This window comes from Talpa europaea, assembly GCF_964194135.1.
Source record: "Talpa europaea genome assembly, chromosome: 4".
NCBI classification, from domain to species: domain Eukaryota; kingdom Metazoa; phylum Chordata; class Mammalia; order Eulipotyphla; family Talpidae; genus Talpa; species Talpa europaea.
In genome coordinates, this window is record NC_140070.1 from 137,339,806 (window position 1) to 137,362,388 (window position 22,583).

General features: G+C 38.7%; 1 protein-coding gene across 2 annotated transcripts in view; it reads right to left on the reverse strand.

The window, feature by feature from the left end:
* Positions 1–22,583, reverse strand: part of GRIK1 (glutamate ionotropic receptor kainate type subunit 1) — a gene marked incomplete at both ends in the record, with an annotated part of 352,921 nt that overhangs the window by 24,390 nt on the left and 305,948 nt on the right. For both annotated transcript variants that reach the window (XM_084231835.1, XM_084231834.1), the window contains 4 exons: positions 9,757–9,974; positions 14,667–14,785; positions 20,883–21,106; positions 21,460–21,663. In XM_084231835.1, the coding sequence (XP_084087961.1) occupies positions 9,757–9,974; positions 14,667–14,785; positions 20,883–21,106; positions 21,460–21,663 (765 nt within the window). The remainder of the gene's footprint in view (positions 1–9,756; positions 9,975–14,666; positions 14,786–20,882; positions 21,107–21,459; positions 21,664–22,583) is intronic.

Below are 22,583 nucleotides of genomic sequence, written 5' to 3' on the forward strand. Positions count from 1 at the left end.
TCCCTGATAAATTGATAAATATGGGGGAGTCCTCTAGGGTATTGAAAGATATGGAAGGAGGTGAAAAAATTCAACTCCATCACTAAAGGAGTATTATTGAGTTCTATTGGACTATTATTGAGTTCATATTGTTTATAATGAGGAATTGTCTATGTTTACAATCTATGCAGACCTGTCTGTGATCCTACAACATATCACTGGTACCAGATGTGACTCACTGCATCTGCTGAGTGTGTCAGAACTCAACAACTCTCAACGTCATCTGCATCCAAAGAGAGGTGTCACTGACATGAACGGGGGCATCACATTATCTAAGAGTTAAAAAACCTTTAAACTCTACTCTCAATTTCTTTCCATGTCTCATAATCGCTTGGTAACAGAATGTTCCCCAAGTCAATATGTTTGTTACACCATACTTTGAATAGCACTGCTCTATGGGGCTGAAGGTCATGGATTTAATCCAACCACATCTACCTCTTACTTTTTGAAGTGGAAGGTTGTTCTTAGTTTGAATTCCTTGAGGTGTTGGAGGGGAAATCAGTTGGCATGGAATCCTTTGAAGCACTGAGGGAGAGCCTTTCTAAGCAAAGACAACCATCACTTGCTAGAGTGCTTGGGTCAAGTTGAACAGAGAGGAAGCATCTTAAAGGACTTGATCTGGGAGATTCTCACCCCAGTCTCTTAATGGTAAACAGGGTGGGTTGATGACTTTGTTTAAAGTCCTCATTCATCATTTGGAAAATTTGCTGTTGTGGGATTCCATCCACTCCGCATTTATGACTATGTATTATTTCAGAAGCTGGGATGGTTAGAGTTTGCAGGAAGATGTAAGATATGGCTAAAATGAGCCTTTCATATAAGTTAGATACCAAATATGTCTCAAGCACCCTAGGTTATAAATGTCTTTCCCCACTGGAAACGCATGAGAAGAACTTCAAGGTTAGAAGATTTTGCTTTAGGATTTTTCAGTCCCTCGGTTCTACTCTCTAGACCAGCCCCTTCAAATGAATCATGCAGGTCCTGACTTTAGACACAGGTAAGAGACATACAGAAGGTCATGTTTGTTCATGAAAGAACCAGTATAGAATTCAAGTCCCATGTCTCCTTTCTCCTAATTTTTGTCCACTGTCATGCCATGTTTTGTAATGACTATTTGTTGTTAGATCAAAAAGTACAGTTTTCGGAGTGGTTAAATTAGTTTTATTCTTTTTTTTAATAAGATTTTTTTTTAAAGATTTATTTATTTATTTATACAAGCACTGGGTATAGTCAGAAGCACAGGAGAGTGAGAGAATTCACCAGAGCCAGAGCCGGGAAAAGAACAGGCAGATGGATGGAAATACACTGCCGAGGGGAGCAGAGGGCGGCAGCAGAAGTATGTCACGCCATGTGGGACCCTCATGGGGGGCTGGGGATCAAACCGGTGCTGCAGAGACTGCGGGCAGCTTCGCAGCCCAGTGCACAACCACTGCACCACCAGGGGAGGCCCCTAGTTTTATTCTTTTAAAATAGAATTTTAAGACATAAATCTTAATAACCTTCAAAAATAGGAAAATACTTCATGAAAAATTATCATAAATATGAAAAGACCAAACAAACTGTTTGAATGACAGTTTGAAAGTTTTTGCCTTTCTAAATCTTTTATAGTTCTTAGCCTACCAAATAGCTCGAAATAATATCTATTTAAAAAATAGAAACAGTGTTTCTCTCTTATTTCACCAATTATGTTAAAGGTTAATTAGAATATTTGTAAAGTACTCTGAGCCTCTTAGCAAAAGTTGGTAAAAGTGAGAAGACCTCACTTAGTAAATCTAAATCCATCCAGATTGTTTTTTAAATCTTGGAAGGGCAACAGGCTTAGATAAGTTCATTTTGTCTGTTTAAACCTGATTATCTGGCCATTCTGATGTTGATGAAGTATTGTTGGCAAAGAATAAGCATTTTTTTTAATCTAAAATCTGTTATAGGAGAGCATTACTGTCACCTTAGCATGCCTATTTTTTCTCTTTTTCCTATAATACATGCAAGTCAACTGCTCATGGGGGAATGACTCTCTGTGTGTCCGTCTGCAGTTAAAAACTAGCTACTGAAAGCAGCAGTGATAACCAGCATATGTGTTTATTGTGGCCAAGCACGATTCAAAGTGCTTTGCATATATTAATTCACATAATTTTCACAGCGATCACATGAGAAAGATCCCATTATGAATTCAGATGAGGAAACAGAGCCTCATGTGAAGAAATGAATGATGAAGCCAGGATTTGATCTGAGCAATCTGGCTTCAGGGTCTGTCTCTTAACCAATTGGAAATCAACGATTTGTTTTATTACACATAACATCAACCCTCTGACTTAGCTCATGTTTTCACGGTGTTGACAAATTTTCTAGAGAAATAATTTAGCAGTCAGGAGCTGGTGCATCTTTCTATTATAACCAGAGCTTTTGCAACCCTGGTAGATATCACATGACATGTGGGGATGAGTTACACGAAGTTAGGCAACTTACATTTGTTTGGAGGAAAAAAAAAAAGTGTTTTAAGAAGTGCAGTACTTGGAATCTAGGAGAAAATATGGGTATTGTTTATCTTTTATCCTTTATATATATATATATTTAAAAGATTTATTTATTTATTTATACAAGCACTGGGTACAGTCAGAAGTGTGGGAGGGTAAGAGAATTCACCAGAGCCAGAGCAGGGAACAGAACAGGCAGACTGATGAAATACACTGCTGAGGGGAGCAGCGGGCGGCAGGAGAGGTCTGTGTGCCATGTGGGACCCTCACCCGGCGGCCGGGGATCGAACTGGTGCTGCAGAGGCTGAGGGCAGCTTCACGACCCAGCACTCAACCGCTGCGCCACCAGGGAGGCCCTATATTTTTTCCTTTAATAATACTTTGTATTCCACGTAGTTCTGTTGTTTTCAGTGGCAGAATTTCTGCTATACGTGTCAAGTATATATAAATTCTGGAATGGAATATGGTTTTAAGACTGATAACACCTCCAATTGTATGGGTGTATCCCTATAATATTTCATTTTTATTTTGATGCACATTATTTATCATGTTATATCTTCAGGTTACAAGGCTTCTACAGTGATGATAATCCTACTATTCATTATAACAGGAAACTGCAACTTTCTTCAGACCGAAATGTCTAATGATTTTTTTTATATATATCCATGCTTACATGTTTTTTTATACATATGTGACAATGACATGCATATACATACATATTAGTGATAGTTGACCTGTTACCTTATCAAAGGTGATCTTACAAATGTGGTAGATATATGCATATTAAAAAAATGAAATGCAAAAAGCAATAATAATTTAAGATCTCCAATTGACTTTTACTTTAGGTAAATCTGATTAAAGAAAAACCTTCCAATCAAATTACAACATGTTAATCAGTTATGCAGAAATCCAAATGTATAGAGCACATAATCAGAGATGAACTGTTGCCCTTAAAGTAACTATTTCTTCCAAACCATGGTTAAAGATTTCATTTCTCCAAATAATAATTCTCCACAGTGTATTAAAATCATGACTTAATTGTCAAAAATCACTTTGGAGGAAGACCCAGAAGAAAGCATTTCCAGTATAGTGAGGGCCTCTGTCTTTCAAATGTGTACAGTATGTTCATTGCAGCTGATTATGCTCTTATCTTGAATTGATAGAAAGTTATGACATTTGTAGAATCTCCAAGGTTTTAAAAATTCATGTGTTCCCTTTAAAAAAATTCCCTCAGTGGGATTTAAACACCTTTGCTAAGACATTTTTCATGTTTTTCTCCTGTCTAGAGTTAAAAATTGGTCTATTACAGGCAATATACCTGACTTTGAAAAAGGTTAACTTTAATTGACCTCATGGATTTCTTCCCAAACAAATATATATATAACCTACAGGGACTTAGCATTTTGGACACTGATGGTAAAATTAGCTGGATCTTTCAAACACAAGTTCATAGCTTTCTATGAAACAGGCCTCCTATGCAGACAAGTTGAAGAAATGCCTTTCATCTTGTGCTTTTTATGTGACTATTTCTGTCTGAAACTTGCCTCCCCCAATGGCTCATTGCTTCAGTTCTATTGGTATGATGCTCAGGTACTTTCTTGAAATGTCTTTCGGGTTGATGGTAGCACCTAACCACTCTCTGGAAGGAGATTATAAAGGTTAGAAAGTTCCTTATTCCCACAACAGGTCAAAAGTTCCTAGACCATGAAAGGCAGAAATGGTGATTTTTTAAAACCTATTTTATCCAAGTCGTTTTAGACTGAATCATGATCTAATCTGTGTAATCCTCTGGCTTGACTCCAGGAGGAGAGTGATTTGTTACAAGGCAAGATTCTACTGAGAAGCATTTCTTACATGAGTGTTTTCTATTCATTCTGGCTCATGAGGACTCTGGACATACAAACCACTTCCTGTCTGCACCACCCATGCTCCTTGGGCACTTGTCATGTTATATTTAACAGGTCTGTGAATCTCCTGTATCTCTACTGCTATGCACACATTTTTTTAAAAAATATTTATTTATTTATGCATACAAGAACCAGGGTATAGGCCAGAGGTTCAGGGGGTGAAAGGATTCACCAGAGACAGAATGGGGAGCAGAACGCATGGATCTACTGAAATATATTGCTGAAGGGAGCAGTGGGCAAGACAGGAGAGGTTTGCTGTGCCATGCGGGTAGCTCCCTCACTGGGGATCAACTCATTTTGCAGTGACTGGTGATAGCTTGATAGCATTGTGTCTGTAACCCCTGTGCCACCAGAAAGGCCCCTCTGCACACATTTTTATACCCTTTCTCTTCCTATCTCTTATAGTGTCAACCTCAAAAACTGGTTGTACTGGAGGTTCTGCACAATATGTCCATTAAGTTGAACTGCCACTCTCTGCTTCTGAGTTGAATTCCCAGGATAGACTTACCTTCTGAAAACAGTTCATCTTTAAATGCAATGTATATGCTCAGAATGGGCTTTTGAAGAGAAGGTGTGGCTTTGTCCCTGAAAGTCTTTGGGAACTTGGGCACTGGCTGTCCCTCTCGATTTTTCTGTTAGTAGAAGGTGCACCATTTGGAGGTCACTGATGGTAAGGAAGCTGACAAAAGCCCAACCTAGGCTTTTTAAAATCCAGAGTCATTGAAAAAAATAGGACTAATACCTTGGGGTAAGGGTTGAATGCTAATGGTAATATCATTTGTGATAATGAAAGTAATATCTAACTCTTTTTATTATTTACTATTTGCCAAGTAGTACTGCAAACACGTTACCTTAGTAAAGACATTTAACCCTTAAGATAATTGTATGAATTATATTTTATCTTCAAGTTATAAACAAGGAATTTAAAACATACAGATTTTAAATAATGACATTGCTATGGTCTATATCATGAATAAGCAGTGAAGTCAGAATTTGAACTGGCTATCTGGCTCCAGAGCCTACAGTCTGAAGCACTTCACTCTAGGTTTTAATTTATATGCCAGCATTTGATGCTAGTTAGATCTCCAGGGAAGATTGGAATCCCCAAACTCTGAATAATGGACTACAACCATTGTTTTCTTTGAATGATGGTTTGCAAAGGACATTGAGATATCCTTTCTTTAAGGTCTCACATAGCTCTTAGACTTTTTTTTTTTTTTAAATGACAATACTTTCTTCATCTAGGAAAAAAGGTGATTTGCTAAACTGTTACTGTGAGAATTGAGTTTGGACAATTCTATTTCTCCTAAAAGATAATTAATGACAATCAGGAGAACTAATAGAATATTTGTACATTCCCTACTTTGTAGTAGGAAGAAAAAAAATGGTATGCTAGTGGTCCATTACAAAAGGAAAAGTTGTAATTGGACACCACCGTTGGTAACTATTTTGGGTATAAAAGAAGGAATGGTCCTGTATTTAAAAGAAGTTGTACCCAAGCTAGGTCCACAGAGCTTGGCCACAAACTGACCATTCTTTGTACCCACTAAGATGCTGGTAGTGATCTCCAGGAGCTAGGAGTTGAGGGAAAGGCTTTCACAGAAAGCAGAAAGCAGAGAAAACAGTATAGTAGATATCATATTATTCATTAGTACTATCCCAAGTAGGAAAGAAAAAGGAGTTTGCTTAAAAAAAAATCTGAAATGAAGTTTCTTGAAGTTCTGAATTGTTAAAACAATGTCTTACATATAAAAGAATCCATTAATTGATGGTCTGACAAGGAAAAAGAAATAGCCTCCTGATATTTGGAAAGCTTCCTAAAACATCTTCTCCAACAGCTCCTGGACAGTTAATGAAATACTCTGTTTCTCGTTGACTTTGCCAGTTGGTCCAGGGGTGACTGACACGCTTTGACTGAGTAGGTATTATGCTATTCTGAGTACTTAAGATCCAGAATGCTGATGACCTTGTGAAAATGTAATGTTTAATAAGCATCATCAGCGAGTGACCTTGGCCACCCAACTTGGAGCTGCTCTTTTCTTTATGCACAGCATCAGCTAGCATCTCAAGGGGTCCATTTAAAGTTTTGTGAATGTATGTGACCTTGAATTTATGATATAATCCTGGTTCTCCTGTGTAAACACAGTCCCTGATGATCCATATGGTTGTTCCTCATATAGCTGCTCAATGAAGGAAACCATCTCAGCCTGCCCTGGCTCAGACACGTGGTACTTTGACCCAGTGCATGTGTAATGAATATAATTTTATTTCCTCAGCCTTCCCTGAATCATAGGAGAGACAGTGGGACCTCAGCTGAGCTACTTAAAACAACAACAACAAACTAAAACTGTAATTTTATGTTGAAAACTAAATGTCTCAAATCTGAGATCTAAGGTCATGCTATCTGCAGGAATAGAAAAGCTAGGGGGAAGAAAAAGCCAATGGATTTTGATTGCACATTTAGCTAGCAACTTCGGAAGTCCCTTTCCAAGGAGACACTTCACTAAAAAAAATTCCTTGTCTGTGGCCCAGAGACCACATGTGAGGGATTGCAGCATTTTGTTTGTTTGTGGATTTTGGCAATTTCTGTGGTCCATTTCTCCTTGCAACTGCCTGTTCTTCAGCTGTCAAACAATTTAGCATCCACGTGAAATTAAAGAGACAGGTTTCTACCATTTGAGTGTTACCAAAGGGATGGAATATACATGCATATATATACTGGGAACAAAAACACTTTAAGTCCTAAGTTGCTATTTGCAGCTTAGGTTGTGGTGAGAAAATGTTTCTTATGAGAAGTTTCCTTGTGATTGGGTGGAGAGAGAATATGTCTGAGCAATGGCATCTGCCCTCAAAATAGATCAGAAGGTGTTAGACTCCTCTGGGTGAATATAGCTTTCCTTATCCATTCAACAGTCCAACAACATTGAGGTAGAGCCAGGTCAGGTCTGAATTCCTGTGGCCCTTACTGTCATTCAGTGATTTAGGGTGGAACTTCGCTGACAGCTAAAAGGCTGGGACACATCTTTCCCTTGCGGAATAATCCAGCTTAAGAACCCTAAGCTTGTATCTCTCTGAAGCTTTCTGACTACATGCCTCCATCAAGGGGAATACTAAATCGGATTTAGTCCTTGCTCTCTCTGCAAATAAATTCCTTCTTCATAAATAGAGTTGCTAGGTTATAAGCTAATTTGCAAGTCAAGCAACTGGTACCTCTTCCTGTGTGGAGCTCTAGGTATCCCTCCTGCTATGGAATGAATGTGTCCCCCAAAAGTCCTACATTGAAATCATAACCCCCAAGGATGATGGTTTGAGGGGGTGAGGTCTTTGGGAGGTGCTTAAGGCATGAGAACGGAGCCCTTATGCATGGGATTAGTGTCTTACAATAGAGGCTATAGGGAGGTTGGTCCCTTATACCATGAGAGATTGCCTGTGACCAGCAGGAAGGGCCCCTGATCTCATGTGGTCAACCAGAAAAAATGGGAACCAACAGTCTCTATATCCAAAGAGTCTTGTGAGCAGAAACAAACAAAACAGCTTGTAAATCCATAATCTCCCGCCCAGTGGCAAAGGCAGGTCAGTTGCTTCTTCAAAAGGCAATTGCTCCCTCCTCTGTATTTCAAATGTGCACCTAGAAAGACAAAGAATTCTCTCTTCTTCTACTTATCTATTTCCCAATACTTTGAAACTTTTGCTATTAGTGAATAAAGTAAATCATTTCAAATTTTTTTTTGCAGACATATGTGATGCTACTCTGTCCCCCTGTCTTGTCTTACAGGTGACTTTCCTGGTTTCTGACAAGTGTTGTGATGAATCATTTGCTTGGGCTAACTTGTATCTCTTCACACTATTGATTTTAGAAAAATTCAAGTGTTCGGAAACCTGCAAAAGCCATTTATTTAATGTCACTTTTCCTTAAAACAACACGTATCCAGGGAAGAAACAATCACCACATTTGCACATTCATTACATTGATGACATGTTTCTACAAATGCAACGAATGTGGATAAGCCATCTTCTTTAACACAGAGGAAAAACAATCCTAAACTTTCTACATTACTTGTTTTTTGACAAACTGCTGGGCCTGCTTTTTTCTTAAACAAAGTTAGTGATTATTTATTGACTGCTATTCTCACTATTGTTCATTTTTAAACCAATTTTACTGCATCAATAATACCTATTTTGATAAACCAACACTGTTGTACAAAATATTTCTTAGCCCTAGGGGTTTGTTTCTAAAGTAATAACCTTCAACAATCAAATAGTGCACTCAGTCCCGGGGTGACAGATCCATCCTTGGTGATCTGTATGTAAAGTCCTGACAACAATCATCTTTTTTTAGAGTTTATTTTGGTAATACCTGCCATTTTCTCTTCTGGCACATGCACAGTTACCTCTTAAAAGAATGTTCCCATCCATATCTTTCATGGACCAAGCACTGAATGGATATTTAGCTTTGGAAAGTTTTGTTCTCTTTATAAGTCACAAGTTCTTTGTAAGAACTTAATGACCTCTAAGCTGTTTTGCCATCTCTAAACTCTCTCCATATAATAAAATCCACACACCCCCAAACCCCATGGAAGCTATAGCACTTGAGATTTATTATTTATAATAATAAAAGTATTAGAGTTTATTCCATAAAGTAGGCAAAAATCAGTTTTATTTCTCTGGGTAAGAGACTAAAAAGGTTTGAGTAATGAAATGAACTGGACATTAAAATGATATCAGTTCTAGCTAGACTTTTCTTTGGTCCTTGCAAAGCCCTCCAGGCTGCTGGAAGGCTGCTGGTCACACTAGGAGTATTGTCCTCATTGGTAGAGATACCTTGTTAGACGAGGCTCCCCTTAACTCCATTTTGGTTTTAATTCTCCCAATAAATTCCAATATCAGCCCATTTACTTGTTTTTTTCTTTCCATTTCATCAAGTACAAACAGAAAGAATAAGCACTGATATTCAAATATGATTGTCAGAATTTCAGATTAAGACATCTTTATTTTGTGGGTTCTACACACGAGTGGTCAGTGAATAGGTGGTGATACTGTATTCAGAAAATAGCAATATTTTTTCTGGTATAAAGGCAAGAGATGAGTGGAAGTAGTGACTGTGGTTCTAAGTGTGCTAAATTGGGAATAAAGGAAACGATACTTAGTTGGTGGCCAAAGACATTGCTTTATCCTGACCGCTGAGGGCATTTGGGTTCTTTGTAATGATATGATGCCACTGTCAATTTCACTTGCCAAAAAACATTGCCCAATATTTAATTTTTTGAGAGACTCTTATTACACTTCTCCTGCCCTCAGCAGGAGTGACCATTGAGATTACTTTGTTAGTTCCTTACCTTGAAGAAGGTCATGGTTGATCCATCTCTGACTGCCCCGTATTCTATCTTGGTTTGCTTTGCCAGATCATCTGCCGAATCTATGGGGGACTCCATTCGCTCTACCGTCAGGAAGGCAGCCAGGTTGGCAGTGTAGGATGAAATGATGATTAGGGTGAAAAACCACCATATCCCTCCAACTATTCTGGTCGATAGCGCTTTTGGCATCAGCTCTGATCCTATGATGTTATCATCAAAGTAAGAGTGTTAAGCAGAGTTAGGAGAAAAGACAAGACTTATGATTTGACACTAATCTGAGAAGATAAATGCATAATATTGTGACATAAAAAATTGTAAATCCATCAAGGATTTACTCTTTGGAGTGTAGGTGAAATAGATGCATTTTCTAGGAAATGTAACCAATCTAAATGATCTTTTAATAAACTCTACTGTGGCTGAAAATGTAATTTATGAACATTTGATAGTATTAAATGATTTTTAACCCTGAGGTGGTCTATGCCTCAAATTTATAGGGTTCATTAGCTCTGATTAGAATTTGTTTGTTTTACTTGAAAAGTTACTGTCTAATATGCATCTATTGTGTGAAAAAATGTTGTATGAAACAAAGCTATGACAAAGCTTTGAAATGCTAATTATTTTTATTTCATATTAAAGAATGTGATAATCTTTCAAAAGATTAACATGTCATGCCATTTATCACATGTATTTTAATAAAACATTGGGAATTTATAAATCAAATGACTATGACCCAGTCATACTTGACAATAAATGGAACATTTTATATTACTTTTTTTTTATAGCGGCATGTTTTATTTATTTATTTATTTGTTTTGTTTGTTTGTTTTTGTTTATACATGCACTGGGTACAGTCAGAAGCGCAGGAGGGTGAGAGGATTCACCAGAGCCAGAGTGGGGAGCAGAGCAGGCAGAAGGACCGAAGTACACTGCTGAGGGGAGCAGCGGGCGGCAGGAGAGGTCTGGGCGGCAGGAGAGGTCTGCGCGCCATGTGGGACCCTTCCCTGGTGGCCGGGGAGCAGCCGGGGATCGAACCGGCGCCGCAGAGGCTGTGGGCAGCCTTGCAACCCAGCGCTCAACTGCTGCGCCACCGGGGAGGCCCCCATTTTATATTACTTTTGAAGTATTTTTTTTTCTAAAGTAGATTCTTACTTGCCTAAAAGGAAAATGGTCATTAAAATAATTTTGTTGTTTAAAAAGGTGTTATCTTTTAATTATACTTCAAGGACTGCCTGTTTCTTAGGTGAAAAGGGGGCATTCCTGGTAAAAACATAAGTGTTAGATGTCAATAGGTGATTCATAGTTATTTGTAAAAGAGAACATACAGGCACTTAATATGTTTACCGGGAAATCTTTCTTCTCTAAAAGAAAGAGACTAGCTAAGAACATTTACACCATGGACAGACATATCTAAAAATTGTCTGGCTCAAAACTTTTGGTCAAATTGAACTGTAGAATCTTGTAATCCAGCAGTATAACTTAAAAATTATTGCAGAAGAAATAAATAAAATATGAAAGGGGTCAGGAGGTTTTATGCAGAGTTTATTCCAGTTGTACTGATTCATGGATGGATTGGCTAATCTGCTTGCCTGAAATTCACCATTGCTTATATACTTAGCATTTCCTCTTTGAATTTAGCATCAGAGGCATGACAGACTTTATGTAACTAGTTAAAAAGTAGATGAAAACACCCCACATTTAAAAATTCAAAGGGTGAAATACAACAGTGAAATATCTGGTTTCAGGGATATTTTTACAATTCTGATTGGGTGTTTTGAAGTTTGGTGGTTAATGACTTAAGATTGAAAGGGAAATTGGAGTTTACCAATCTACAAATAAATGAGTTTAGGCTCCAGTTTAATCTATTAACAGACACACGTATTGCTCTTGAAATCAAAGCCTGCTTGTGGCTCATGATAAGCAGCTCAAGGTTGGCAGAGTTTCTGAGCTTTGAATTAACAGATATATTCTCCTAATGCTGTTAGGTATGTCTGTGCTTTATTCACTTTTAATGAGATAAATGATTTCAATAAGGTTTTTATTTCCTTCTTTTGTTTGTTTGAATTTGGATATGTAATATTAGACAGACTTATAATAGTTTCCATTAAATTGCCTCCAAGGATTTAGTGGAATAGCTTATTGCTGTTGTTTTAATCTTAAAGTCTAATGGGGTTTATATGCCTGTGGATATGTGTATATGTGTCTAATGTCCATGGCTATTTCATATCTTTACACTTAATTGATCTAGCAGCCTTGTGGCAATATGATATTATTTTAGATCTTTAGCTGGTTGCTATTAAAATACCATTTATTTCATAAAATAGTCATGGGAAGTAAATACTAGAGTTAATAGGTGTATTTTCTTTGCTTACAGGTATAGTATCCATTTTCTATTGTAATTTATCCTTGCATATTTGGCTGTAGTTATAAAAAGATAAGGTTTTAATTTATTTGCATATCATATAATTATATATGATATGACAGTAAAATGGGACACACAGATAACCAACTGTTGATAGTAACATGAAGTAATATAAAAATCACACTTCATATATATATATATTTATACTTTGGGATAATGTTATCTTGGAAATTAAAAAAATAATAGAAACCTATTGGGATTATATTTTAAATTGTTGGTAGATGATAACGATTAGATTTCTCAAAATATCATCATGTTGTTTTCACAAAATGTAATGGATTTAATGACCCTCAATGTTAACGGATATACTTAAAAAAGTTTTCCCTAAACTATAGATGAGTTGTCTAGATTTAGAACTCTAGAAGATGAAGTTATGAGAACGGTCAATGTAGAGTAAAACATCACTAGAAAATACTGGTGATGAGAGACAATACTTGCTGAAGCCTCTTTTGTGCCTTTTACGGCAGACATGACAGCCAATCCTGATCCAGACTTTGCTCACGCTCTGTAGAAAAGAGAAAGTCTGATCATCACATTAAAAAAGAAATTAGATTCTGCGGTTTCCAATTGAGAAGAGTGACAAGCTTCTGCTATAGGAGAGAGAGCAACAGCTAATCCAGAAGTCAGCGACTCGGTCCAGTGTCACATGCTAGGGACAGATGCATTACAGTCACCAGGATCCCATTTTGTACATGCAGATATTTGTTTACCTGACAAATGTCTTTAAATTCTTGGGAAAAAATAAGCAGAGTCTGGTTGGGGCTGACTGTCATGTACCCAAGGTAGTGGTAACAAGCAGACACTGCATCCCACGGTTTGCTGTGCATGATGGTAAACTCCAAAGAGGGAGAATATGAAAGATAAGTTATGGGGTGGGCACACTCATATGATGGGAGGCAATTATGGTTATATACACCTGCACTTTGGCTGCCTGTTCTGTGAAACCCAGTCCTTTCTTTTCTTTTCTTTTTTAAAAGATTTATTTATTTATGCTTACAAGAGCTGGGGTACAGGCCAGAGATGCGGGGGTGAGAGTATCCACCAGAGACAGAGTGGGGAACAGAACAGGCAGACTGACTGAAATACACTGCTGAGGGGAGCAGTAGGGAGACAGGAGAGGTCTGCCTCACCATGTGGGTAGCTAGCTCCCTGGCTGGCAGGGGATCAAACTTGTACTGCAGAGGCTGCGGATTGCTTCATAGTGTGGTGCTTAACCCTGTGTGCCACCAGCGAGGCCCTAAGTCCATACTTTTCTATTCTAATTGTATGGGATGGTGAGCTACAGAAAAGGACAGGGATCTCTTTTACTCTTTATAAGCAAATGCTTGTGAGCTCTACAAGTTAAATGCACGGATATAGCCGTATATGCATATATGGCTGCTAATGGGTTGCCCTGCAGAAAATTCGTGGTGCTGTGTTATGCTCTAAACTCATGCAAGTGCTTTGTAGTCAATCAGCTGCTGCTCTGTATCCTTTAGCAGTGCCCACATCAACTGTGCTTAATTGGGATTAGCCCGCTTCCCTCAATTACTTGGTATTTCCACACTGGAGACTCTTGCCTTGCCTTTCTCTAATTTGTTGACACAGAATATAAATATTTCAAGTAGTAGAACAACTCCCTTACTAGAAGCCTTGGGTTCAGCCCCGAGTAACAAATGTTTAAAATAGATCCCTGTTGAGTTTCCCTTTGGCAATTTATTTTTCAGCTTATTATCAAAGGAATGGATATTCCAACCACAGCAGTGTCTGTGACTTATGATTTCCTTAAATTAATCCATTTAATCTTGGAAAGTATATTTTAAACCTAATTCCTGGAATCAAGGCTAAGGGAAACCCACACGAGATGTATTTCCTCCAAAGTTTAAAAGAGCTCATTCTTTCCTCTCTCCCCAACAAAAATCCAGTCCCCCAAATCATAGAAAAGTCTAAACTATATTACATTTCTGTGGTTTGAATTTTATTTCTCCAACCCCTATGGTTTACTGTTGCTATGGTTACCAATTGAGGGAGATTGTAAAAAGTTAATGGGAAGCTAAGCTGAATCCCAGTAGGGTTTGTCAGAGTGGTAATTAGATGGCAATTCTAGGTACTGTCAGAGAATGGAAGATTGTAAGTCAACTTAATCTTCAGAGGACTCAATTCCACTGTTTTCAAACCTCTGACTTGTGCAGTTATGGCTGAAAAGGAAAAGAGTGTCAACAACGTGTAAGAACTTTATCCTTTACTTTTCTCTAAGAAAATTGTTATTTATGACTTGACAGAAGTCTTATTTTAGATACAGAGCAAAGGAGATCCATTGCCACCGCATTTTTTATCTTTGCTGTTTTTATACCCGGGGAGATGTCAGGTCCTATTGGTTTCATCCCTGACCTGCGTTGCAGCCTACTCTACTGTTTTACAGTGGAGTTTACCAGCACAGAAGCCTGTCAGCAGGCCGTGGGATGCGTGTGACAATGAAGGGTGACCGGTGTACCTTGCTGCATGAGAGCTCCAACTCCAAACCAGAAACTATTGAGTAAAGTAAAATTGTTTTCCACCACATCTGAGTCGGGGTTGCATGGGTGAGGGTTATACCACTCGTAGGGTGTAAACCTGTGGCAATTAACAGAAACAGTTTGTAAACATTGGATACACCCCCATGGCATCAACACCCGCTGCTGACCAAGACTGAGAACCCAACCATCCAGGACGAAAGCATCAAACCACAACAGTTTTCAAGGTCACAGTCATACACTTACAGCTTTGGTGGGCCCCGTGCCAGGGAGCCGTGAGACATTATTTTTACCAGACTTCTTATTTCTAGACCAAGCCCACAGGTCAGCTGGAGTTGTACTCCTCGGATTTAGGTCTACTGAATTCTTCTGAGTTTTCATTCATTGCCATTTTACTGAACAACGAGATGGACTGTAAAGAGAGGTTCACTCATCCCGAGGATTTACCCCACCAAGTGGCCACGACAGCAGCACACACGTGTCACACAGCAACTACAGTGCCAAGATGCTGTGCCACTAGGTGCTGTGAGAGACACAAAGAAAAGGGGTGACTTGTCTTTAGGGGCTTGCGATGGGCAGATCTTAAAAGGACTCTAAGTGGCTTAGTGATCTCATAATGCATTAAAGGAGCTGCGAGGTGGAAAATACTAGTGAATAAAACAGTCAAGATTTGGAGTTGATTAGATACTTTTAGGGTGGATGTGGAAACCAAAATCACAATCCTTAAAGAAAGACACTGAGAAGCATCCTGACCCAGGAAAATGTGTGCTTAGGGTGAACCCCACAGTTTGTTTTCCTGAAGAATGTCAGGATTATAATTCTCACTTAACTTTTTAAAACTTTAATTGTTTTCAGAACTATGGACTGAAATCAGTTGATCCCTAACCCCAGTTGTTTAAGATGTGGAATTTGAACAGTTTACTTAATCTCTCTGGCCTCAGGCTCCTCATTTGCAAACAAAAGGGGGCATCCTCCAGACCTCTCTGGGGTATGTCAAAATGGAAATCTGGGAGACCTGGAGAGACTTTGTCTTTTCTCTGTTTCTTTTTACACATCTGCCTGACCTTTCTAATAGCCCAGAAGCAGTCCCTGCCTTGCGGTTACTATTTGGGGGCCCTCTTGTCAAGGGGCACTTATTTTTCCAAAGAGACATTAACAGATGCTGTACGAAGTCATTTGGAAATGATTGAAAATGCAGACGTTCTTAGCACTGAAAGCTTTGCCATTTGCCACTGAGTCCTTGTGGAGCAACAGGAGTGTTAATGTTACAATACCATAAAGCCAGGGAGAGCATATGCAGTGCTCGCTAACCATAAGGTTTCAGCAGTAAACAATAGCAGGTTGCTGACATGTTGGGGGAGAACAGGGATTAAGGTGAATGCATTATCTCTAGTGAAAAGCAGGACACACTGTGAATCGTGCAGGAAGAAGTGGGCAGGCAGTGCCTTTTAATGAAAAACTGTTTTCTAAACTCCAGAACACCTTCTGGAAAAGTGTATGGTGTCTTCTCATCAAGCGTTAGGGAGTTGGGGATAACAGCCTGGCAGCTGATCCCACAATAGTGGCTTCCGACTCATTCCTGCACCTCTCTCCATAGATGCAGAGACACAAGGCTGGTTCCTGTGAAGCTTATGAATATAGCTTTAATTGACAATGCTGTGCCAATACATTTTAATTACTGTTTCAACAATATAATTAACTTTTGAATTTATACACTCTTAGAACCATAGTAGTTTGCTGAGTTGAAGAAATGAATACCAATATTAATAAACCCACTAATTGAAACAGTATGAGGAGTAAAGAGGCCATTACTTAAACAATATCATTGTCACTTGTACATTAATTTAAAAATATTAATTGCAATAAATTAGGAAGCTTATGCCTTCAAAAGAAGGAGTTTTCTAAAGAGACCATAGAAACAGGCAACGAGCAGCCAGCCCCTGCTTTGCTGGCATTTGCCCTCCATATCTAATCCGATCAATGATCTCCTCACTTCTATGCTCTTTGGAATGCTGCTTTTAATTTGGTCTTGTTTCAGTATTTCATACTTTGCATTTTCTAAGGGAGCAATTAATCTCATTGTCTATGCAAAAAAGGAAAACTGTCTAACAACAATGCAATTCTGCTTGCTCTGCAGAGATGTTAGCTTCCTTCTATCCAGGACTTTGAGTAACTTGAGGAATACACAGGCTGAGGGGTAGTGGATGGTCATTGGGTGCTGTGCTGTAAGATGCTGCCTTTTCACCATGCAGTGGAACTACCTGTAGCCTGGATGTCGAGATTTCTGCTGGAAATCCCTGAAGCCTGCACCACGATGGCCGTGTGACAGGGGTGTTAGAATCAGGAAGTGTGGGGCAAAGGTTCACAAAGGACCTGCGCCAATGATATTTTGAAGCTGCGATTCCTAACTGATACTGGTTTCTAGTAAAATGACAGGGAAAGAACACATGTGCTTAGAATCTCTGCCAAAATCTACATATTGAAGTGTTTGTAGCATTGTGTTGCAAGGCATGGGTTCATTTTGGGCTTATGTTTCTATATGGTGGTTCTTATGTGAATGGAAGTTATAAAACACCTATTGATGATCCTTAAGTAAAAGGCTCTTTTCATAACTGAGAATGGGTTTTATGACTGCTGGGTAGAAGAGGAGGTTTGGGAGGAGCAGGAGAAAATCCACTCATCTTTCAAAGGAGAAATTTCTATTTGAATTTGTAATGTAACTGTTGATTTTTCATTATAATCTTAGCATTTCAGGCAAAGATTTCCTTTATTTATTTATTTATTTATTTATTTTTTGCTCAGATACCAACTTAAAAATGTTCATTTTAAAGCAGATGAGTATAAATATAAAATGTAAGCAGTTATTTTATCAGATTTTTTTTTGGTCTATTTAGATTGTATGCTCATGATGGACATGATTCCTTGGGGTTAAATATTTTTTCATAAAAAGCAATTTGAAAAATATGTCAACCACAAAACAAAAGCACTGACATAAACCCTTGTACCTACTTGTAGAGACTGAAATTTTATTTTGACCCATTGATGTCTAACTTTATATTTATTCAGATCAGCGAATGATTTGTAAGCATCTGTCTAGTGAGGGCATTAACCTAAATGCAGTGATGGGCTTTCCTTTTGCCTATAAAAGAACATAAAAGGATATACTTCAAAACGCAAATTCAAAAGCCTCTCTAGAGCTAAAGATGATTATGAGATTAACTGTTTTTCTACTTCTACTTCACTAACTGTGAATGCAAACCACTGAGATGGTAATGCAAAGCCATTTTCCACCTTAGCTTACTGGTGAGAGGACCCGGCACTTGGGCTCAGACTATGCTGGGGTGAAGTAACAGTGAATGGGCACCTTTATTCAACCAGGAGTTTGTCTTTGGAATCACCTCCAAAATATATTCAGCCATTTTATGAAGTAGAAGCAGGAATGGATTCAAGGGTGTGGAAAAGATGACATTGTTGAGCGGGTGAGCTTGTGACAGTGCACCTGTGTACCACTACCACAGAGCACCGGTGTACCAGCTACTTTTTATATTTTCTGGGTTTTAACACCAAGCAATTTGCAAGTTTGCATTGCATGAATCCACTTCCCCAGGACACACAGGGAGTGGAAGGCAGTGAGAAAGGGGTGAGAGGAGAAGAAAACCTAAATTACGAAAAAAGATGAACTCTTGAAATTTGTGACCGCATGGACGGAAATGGGGGAGCTGATGCTAAATGAAGTAAGTGAGCAGGTTTAGACAGATCTGGGATGGTGTCGCATACATGTGGAATACAGAGAGACAGCAAAGAGCCAGATACAACCAAATTAGTAACAAACCCTAGAAACTGGACTATAGAATTGAGGTTATCAGAGAGGGAGGGACACAGGGGACAGCAGAGTAGAGAAGGGTCTGATGGTCTAAGGGGGGGGTCTAAGGTGTGGGGGTGGCAACATGCACTTGAAGGGGGTGATCCTGTACCTCTCAATCATATACAGTACTATAAACCGATATCTCAATTATAACCAAAAAGATTTGGCTTAGAAATGGTACTATGGATGAATAGGAATGGTAGGAGGATAGATTTGTTTTGGAGGGACAGAGGGGCTGCTTAATAGAAATAGGATGAAGCCAGGGAATGCAAAACTTTGGATAAACAAGAGCTTATAGAGGAACAGGGACACAATCAGAAGAGAACTACTGAATGTTACATTGTTCTGACATGTTCTGATGAGAAAAGCAAGGGGAGTTAAAGGCACAGCTGGTGTCAGGTGTGGAAGGACACTTTCTGTTGTGGGTTCATGAGAACTTCTGGCTGCTGTTGCCATGTTTTATCTCTCACTGGCTTTGGAAAAATCACCAGGATAAACAATGGGCTTGCTCAGCAACCTCCTCTTTCCTGCTCTACTCATCAACATCATACTCCTGGTGGAGTAGGGGTCTGGGGAATATGGAAGCTCAGTCCTCTGACTTCGCTTCTGCTTGGGTCTCTCCACTGTCCCTAATGTCACTCTGCAGGGATGAGCTCACAGCAGAGAGGTGGACACTGTTATGCATTGTTAGGGGTCACGTCACCTCAGTGCAGTCATTGATGAAATGGCGCTTCTAGGGCAATGTTAATTTCACAATTGGAGAAATGCACCTCCAATGGTAAGCACTTTATCTTTTAAAATTTGACCACCAAACCAATATTTTCTTTAAGAAATCAAGATCATGGTTTCTCAGTCTTGGTGCTGTGGACATTTGGGACTTCTTAGTTGTTGGGGGACTGTCCTTCATACTGCAGGATGTTCTGCTGTCGACCTACTTGATAGCAGTAGCATTCTCCACCCCTGGCTATGATAACCAAAAAAAACCAAAACAACAACAACAACAAAAAAACATTTCCAGGTATTGCTAAATGTTTCCTGGGCAATGAGATCTATTCTAGATGAGAACCACTGATTTCAAGTATTAAAGTACCGAAGGATAAAGTATCCTGTCAATATATTGTTCTCTGAGGTAAGACATAGAAAGAGAGCGCTGATCATTATTTTTCAAGAAGTTTAATATGTGGCCGGCTTTTAGATAGTAACCTGGGATTTGGCAATGGTGCACGTTAGCAGGTATAGAGAAATGGAAAACATTCCTTTCTTATTGAATGTCCCGAATTCCTCAGTGAGATCACACATTTGTTTAGTTTGACTATGTCTATCTTGAAGATCTTTAAGACCTTTTCAGCCTGGGTTATTTCCCAAAGCTTTCTTTAAAATTACACCAGGGAAAGAGTTACCTGGCATTAATCAAAACTAGACAGTGGACAATGACAAACAGCTAGCATGAAGACACATTTCTCCTAGAAATTCCTGGAGGGAAAACAAAAATTGATTAGGGAAAAAGTTCACTGAGTTTTGTTCAGAAGTGAAAAAGACTGAAAAAGAGTAGGGCACATATGAGAGTAATTAAATTTTTACATGGTTTATCTGGGGGTGTCAACAGAAAGACAAAATAGTTGTGCTTCAAATTCAGCATCAAATGTATATAGAAAATATGATCTGCTTAAAGGTATAAAAATCCTCTCAACAATTGTGCACAGCAGAATGGTTAAATAGGGTGTTTTCTCAGGAAAAATAAAAATCTGAAATGAATCATCAATAATAGCACAAAGATCTCACTTCTACAGTTTCCGTCTGTCATCCTTGCTTTCAGTTATTTATTGAATTCTCTCATTAATTTTTTTTGAATTGATAAAAGTTTTCTAATTCCTGAGGATTTCACAATCTTGTTTTAGTCCAGTGTTTTTTAATTTTCCAGATAATTCCTAGCTAGCACTTTTCTGTCTTGTTGAACTGAATATTTCAATGGTAAAATATTTGGACACTGGTTTACTCTTCTTGTTGAAACATTTTGGATTTATTAGCTGAGCCATTACTTTTATTATAATTCAGAGAAAATGGGTACATCATCGTTTTATGTTGCTGGAAATACTGATACAATGAAATTCATATAAAATTATCTTCTTCCTAGCTCTTAAAAAACCATTATCAATAATTAGAAGAAATTCATTTACAGAATGACTGTCATGTGGGTAAACTTGACAGAATAGAACAATAGGCAGAGTGAAAAGAGCATCTTAAATTCTGAATCTGTGTTTAGCCCTAGAGCACAGAGGGCAATCTGAGACAGACCACCATCTGCTGTAAGTTGAATAGTCCTCCGACTTACCTTGCAATCACAAAGAGGACACAACTGACTCCCAAGCAGGCTAACAGCACATACATCCAAATGTCAGGAGACAGAGGGTTGAGGAAGGAGAAGACCCCTGGATTGGTGCCATTAGGTTTCCGGTAGAGGATGCTGATACCCAGTGTCATGAAGGGCTTAGAGAAGTCAATGACTTTCTCCCGCACGTAGGTGATGGTGAGAGGGGCCACTGCCAGGTCAGCCCTCTGCAAAGGCAAGTCCAAAACAGTGACCTTGGTCATCCAGGATGTGTCTGGACTTCTCCTGGGTTCTGCTCAGCCCTATTCTCAACTCCAAATGCTTCTCTTGCAAGAAGGTTCTGTGATGACTAATATAAAAAAGACTGATTCACACAAATTTTGTTTATAAAATAGTATGTATGAGCAAAGAGAAGCCAGAAGGTATAAAACACGTGCATGAACATATCCTGGCACAAAATGCAAGAAAAAACTTTTTCTCACTATCATTCAACCATTTCCTCTCTTTTCCTTCACTTCTCATTCTTCATCTGCCCCCCAAACATTGATGACCCATATGTAAAAGATGCATTTTTGCTTACGTGATCTATAAGTTCTTTGACCATTCCATTCCACTCCCCTTTATCATTCTGTGCTCCATATTTGCCATCAGGGACAAGTTTAACATCATAAATGAAACCCAGGATGCTTGACAATTCCTTCAGCAGATCTAGACAATATCCTTCAAACCTGTCATTTCCATATAGGGGCTTGTCAGATTTCCTATACATCACATAGGGTTCTTCCTACATGAAACAAGGTAAATACGAAAACTGTTACAAGGGAAGAAAGAGTTACTTATACAGGTTCCATTAATAGTCAGGAGATGTGAAATACTTGAAAGTGATTTTCAAGATTTGAGAGCAGGGAAGTCTGTCCCTCACCTTCCTGTTTTGCTGAAATCATCCCCTCATAACTTGTTCAAATACTGAACCCATATTCTGTGAATAAAGGACATTTCTCAATATCTTGCTCATAGAAATTTATGAAATTTAAACAGTTTCTATATTACTGATGTGTCCTTTATGTTTATTCTCAAACAGATAGCAGTAGAAAATCTTATATTTGCATGAGATAATTTTGGAGAAATTAGTCACCAGAAAAACAAAAGTTTTACTTTTTGTTGTTAATAGTATTAATTTTTATTATGGTGATGTGGGTATACAACACTATATCATTCCGAGTTATAGGGTCACACCCCTTCAGATGTATGTTCTCACACAACACCCATCACTAAGGCACCCACAATCCTCCACAGCCCACTGAGCCCCTACCCCTCTTCGCTCCACCCCTCTCCCTCCCTTTCTAATAACCTCAGTTCTGCAGACACACTTCTGGGGTTTGTTTTGATTTGGATTGTCTGTTCCTTTGTTTTGTTTCTCCATATTACTTTGAAGGAACATTTCTCAGAAGTTAACTTTCAGAAATGAACTGGATTGACAGACTGAATCAAGTAAAGCAAAAATGTCTGAATGTGAAGATTTTAGAGGAGGCCCTTTGCTCCTTGGGTCAGGGTGGGAAAAGAGAGAATGAACAAGCTGTGGATGTTCAGTGACTGGATAGGGGTGTAATCAGGGTTCCAACAGGAATATACCCTAATCTGGGATTCTGCTCTGAAGAGCAGTTAATAAAGGGACTATTTTCAGAGAACTTAGCAGGGCAAAGG